At 37.8% G+C, this 4,492-nt stretch overlaps 1 protein-coding gene across 1 annotated transcript in view; it reads left to right on the top strand.

The window, feature by feature from the left end:
• The window catches only part of LOC115362638 (CD209 antigen-like), a 19,395-nt gene extending 16,934 nt beyond the window's left edge, over window positions 1-2,461 (top strand). Inside the window, exons 7-8 of the mRNA XM_030056646.1 lie at window positions 1,684-1,787; window positions 2,274-2,461. Of these exons, the coding sequence (XP_029912506.1) occupies window positions 1,684-1,787; window positions 2,274-2,418 (249 nt within the window). The 3' untranslated portion in view covers window positions 2,419-2,461. The remainder of the gene's footprint in view (window positions 1-1,683; window positions 1,788-2,273) is intronic.
• The last annotated feature ends 2,031 nt before the right edge of the window (window positions 2,462-4,492 follow it).

Raw genomic sequence — 4,492 nt, 5'->3', positions numbered from 1 at the left:
CCTGTGGCTCTGGGACTGTCACATGTCCACTGCTGCTTCCACAAGTACTGCTTATTCCAAAAGTGAGGGGGGCAGAATGTTCACCTAAAAATAACTCTGCAGATTTGTGTCACTTTTATTGTGTGTATATACAAACCCTATAAAAATCCAAGCAAATCAGGTTTGCACGAAATTAACCAAAAATAATGTGCAAAACAATTACAAGAAAATAACCAGAAACTTACCACAAAAAAAAAAAAACATTAAATCAACAAAATGAACAACTATATTTAGAATCAGGGCAGTTGCTAGGAATTCTGGGCCCCCTGAAAGAATATCAGTGTGGGCCCCTGTACTCCATTCATTGCCACTTTTTTAACTGTGTGGCCCTATACGATGGCACTGTTTAGAATTACTGTATTCACATATTTAAAATTGAATAAAAAATACTATCTAATCTAGTGCTGAACTATATATCATTATCTAGATATGACAAGAAATGTACATGTGCCATATTAATATTGCAAAAGGAAACAATATGGATTATATCATTTTTTTTTGCATTCACTTAAAATTTAAAATAAATGTGAACCCATAGTCATATTGTGTATCATATCACTAGTTTGGATTTTTTGGTAGGTTGGGAGTGGGTGAGGTGGTGGTTGGTTGATTGGTGGTTTTTATTTTATTTATTTATTTATTTATTTATTTATGTATTTATTTATTTATTTAATTTATTTATTTGTTTGTTTTGTTTTTTCTCACTAATGTTTAAGATCATTTTAGGCCTTTGTTAATTTTCAGGTCATTCTGGTTTATTTGCTCATTGCCTTTTTCCCATTTTTGAGAGCAATCACATAAATCTACACTTGTTCCAAAAGGTTAAATACTAGTGAAGGGCATCTGAACACAGCGACAACAGGAATAACAAAAAGATGCAATAGGGCTGAGGAGGGGCTGTGGCTGGACGACGTGGTGCAGTTTGTAGGTGGGATAAAGTGCAGGAGTTCCAGCAGTGGGGGTGACGTGTCTCCCCCTTCCCACATGTTGGCCCCTCCCTGCTCCTGACGCCGAGAAGTAATCTGACAAAAACTCCAAGCTGTTAAAAAATGACGACAAAAACTTCTCAGCAACAGCTCCTAAACTCGTCCAGGGGATACATCCATGTGGCTGTGACCCAGTGAACATTCCAGATTGTGTGTTATAGTTAGAAAGATTAAAATGAGTGTAGTTTGCCTTCATCTCCTCTGTGGAGGCGACCTAGCTCACCAGTTAACATTAGCAACTGAACCATCAGCACACATACCATATTAGAGCTGCAACAGTTAATGGATTAGTTATCAACTACATTAATCAACAACTATTTTGTGTGTAGTTTGCGCTCTTATGTCTCACACCTGTTCCTCATGAATAGTTCGAAAAGGTTCATTTTGTCTACTTTTTTCACATGAGAGTTACTGTTCCTTTTTTCAGACAAAAATTAAGGTAGTAGATGTAGAAACAGCTGATAAATGACACGTCACAGCTGTCAGACGCTTCTGAGAAAAGACTGCAGACGCCAGTCGAAACATGTCAAGGTAAAAAATAAACATCTAATACCTTAATTTTTGTCTGAAAAAAGGAACAGTAACTCTCATGTGAAAAAAGTAGACAAAATGGACCTTTTCGAACTATTCATGAGGAACTCTTCTTGGTTTCTGACAGGACTTCCTCATGAAGTTCGTCATAGCGGCATGGGTTGGTATGACGGACAGGCAGGAAGAGGGCTTGTGGAGGTGGGTGGATGGAACCCCTGTGATGAAAGACAGGTGAGAAAGTTAGTGGATATTGGCCTGAATTATGAAATCATAAAGTAATCTTTTCTTTTCTTTTCTTTTTTCACTTCACCAAAGAAAACAATTTCAAGGAGTTATAGATTGGTTCATTGTAGTGACTTCATGCATCAGTGCTGTAAGAGTGACTCAATGGAATTTCACACTAAACCAAAATGCTATGACAAATGACTTATTTATTACATATTGAATACACCAATGGCTGAATACACATAAAAACAAACAAACAAACAAACAAACAAAAAACCAATAGGCAACATGTACCCATTGATGCATGATGTCACTACAGTGAATTTTCAGCCTCATACAAAAAACTAGACTTAACAGGTGCCCTAAACCTCACTTTGGAAATAAGTATTTAGCTTTGGTCCAAGAATAGTCAAAAAATTACTCTAATTAACTATTATCAAGAAGTTTGGTGCCTTCCCTCCATTCTGACTCAGGTGATGCTACCTTTTGCAGGTTGTTCTGGGCACCTGGACAGCCTGACGGGGCCTTTGGAGGAGAAGACTGTGGCGACATTCGAGTAATGATTGATTTCGTTGGTTTGAACGACTACAACTGTAGCGCCAAGGTCTCCTGGATCTGTGAGAAGATGCTGCAGTAGATCCACTTAGACGGAGACTAGAGATTGTTACAGAGATTGCCCACAGCCAACACTGCAGCTGAGGTTGACCACTGCTACATAAAACTTGTCATGAGCTCGCATTGTCATTGCATGGTTTATTGATCCATTGAATTGTGCATGTTTCTTGTAAACAAATTCCTCATGTAAAGACATGAGCATGTGGAATAGTCAGTGTCCGCCCTTTGGATGCAGACTGGATCCACCTAGTAAAGCTGATAAGAGGTTCAGTGGCGTTGGGTTCCCAGAGTTCAACCTAAATACTCTGTCTGATGCATATACCAAGAAAACATTTCAGGAGGGAAGAGATTAGATTGTTGCAGATTTATTAGAATATGCAGAACAGTATTTCACTCAGTTAAAATAAATTGAATTACGTAATAAATTAGAAGTTATTTCTAGTGTACAAACAAATTAGCACACCTGAATATTTGCTTTTCCATAATGATCGCATGAGTCTTTTGCATAAGATCAGGTTTATGTAACATGAGCAACTTAACATGCTGCAACAGCATTCAGAATACATCATTTCCCTGATGACATCACTCAGATGCAGGGACACCTGCAACTGCAGTGCATACAACAGAATGGGAACATGCAAATGCAGCTGACAGCAACATACAGGCAGTCAACAGACTATGAGGAGCACACAGTGACCTGTTTTTTCTTAGAGGTGATATTATAACAAGGCTTAACAGGGAGGCCTGTGAATGTTACTCTGACATGTATGATTTCCTCCGTCCATTTCAGGTTAAATTGTTAGTGGACAGCAGTTCAATTCAAGCCAGGTTAGACGATAAAAAAGTTTGTATATGAATGAAAAGACAAAAAAAAAGTAAACGTAACATATATAAGGCACGCATAAAACACAAGATCAGAGATGACGTAAATGAACAAGTAAACAAGCTTGAGCTCAGAAGTGAGATACGACGCCCTTCTCTTTTGGAGCCCCACTTCAATCTTTCATCACAGGCAGATGAAATGGACCACATTCACATTTTCCTCTGATATCACGCTGAGGTTGGCAGGCTCAGATGCTGACTCATGTTGTTCCGCTGTGTTCCAGGTTGCATATCTTAGAAACACAGGGAATCAGACACAGCGTCAGTATTTCACCGCTGACTGACACATGAACCTGGACGTGTTTGTTTTGAAGTCCATTAGTTAAAACCTGGAAGTAAAACACACTGCATGTATTCAAGCTTGCAATGTAACATTACGGGTAAATAGCATGAAATGTAAAGCTACTATTTATATTTTAACATGTAACTAATAAAAACAACAAAACAGCAATATTAAATAAATAAATAAATAAATACACAATGTCACAATCTAATTAAAAAAAAAACATGAAGATGAAATTATAATGGTAAAAAAATCATGACTGAAATGGAGTTGAAAGAAGGCAAACTTATAATCCCACCCCCCTTTCATACTACATAATTACTATAAGCATAATTTCCATAATTTCCTGCTATATTTACAGCGTGAATCTGATAAAAGGAAAGGCTCCACATTTGCAAATCATTTTAGGTAAATTATGCTCTTCTTATTTAATTTATGAACAGCAATGCATCCGATTTATTTGGCTTTTTCCTTCGCTGTACAAATTCTGGTCGCTATGTACAGGTTGGGATGTTTAAATGTGCCCACAGAATGCTTGTGGAGGTCAAATCATAATGGAATAAGTGAGGACAGTTACAGACCTCTGCAGCAGGGCAACTTCTTAGCCTTGTGGAGGTACAGGAGTGGATAGACAAACTTTATAAGCATATTTATGGCTAAAATCACAAAGTCAGCCATAAAAGACTCCGCAGACCCCCAGTGACCATAAAAAACAAGTATCTCAATAAACCAAGCCAAGTAAGTTATGGTTATGGCGAACATGATGATTAGTATGATTTTAAAGGCTCTTTTCTTCTGAGAGCCCATATCCTGCCTCCCGTGCCCTGGCCCACCCTTTTTCAGAGCCTTGAGAATTGCAACGCTGCAGAACAAAGTCACTACTACAATAAATAAACATTTGACAGTGTATAAAGTATACATTACTTGAGTA

Source organism: Myripristis murdjan, chromosome 1 (assembly GCF_902150065.1).
Source record: "Myripristis murdjan chromosome 1, fMyrMur1.1, whole genome shotgun sequence".
Lineage (NCBI taxonomy): Eukaryota > Metazoa > Chordata > Actinopteri > Holocentriformes > Holocentridae > Myripristis > Myripristis murdjan.
Note: the sequence above shows the minus strand (reverse complement) of the source record. Positions and strands in the feature narration are given on the sequence as shown.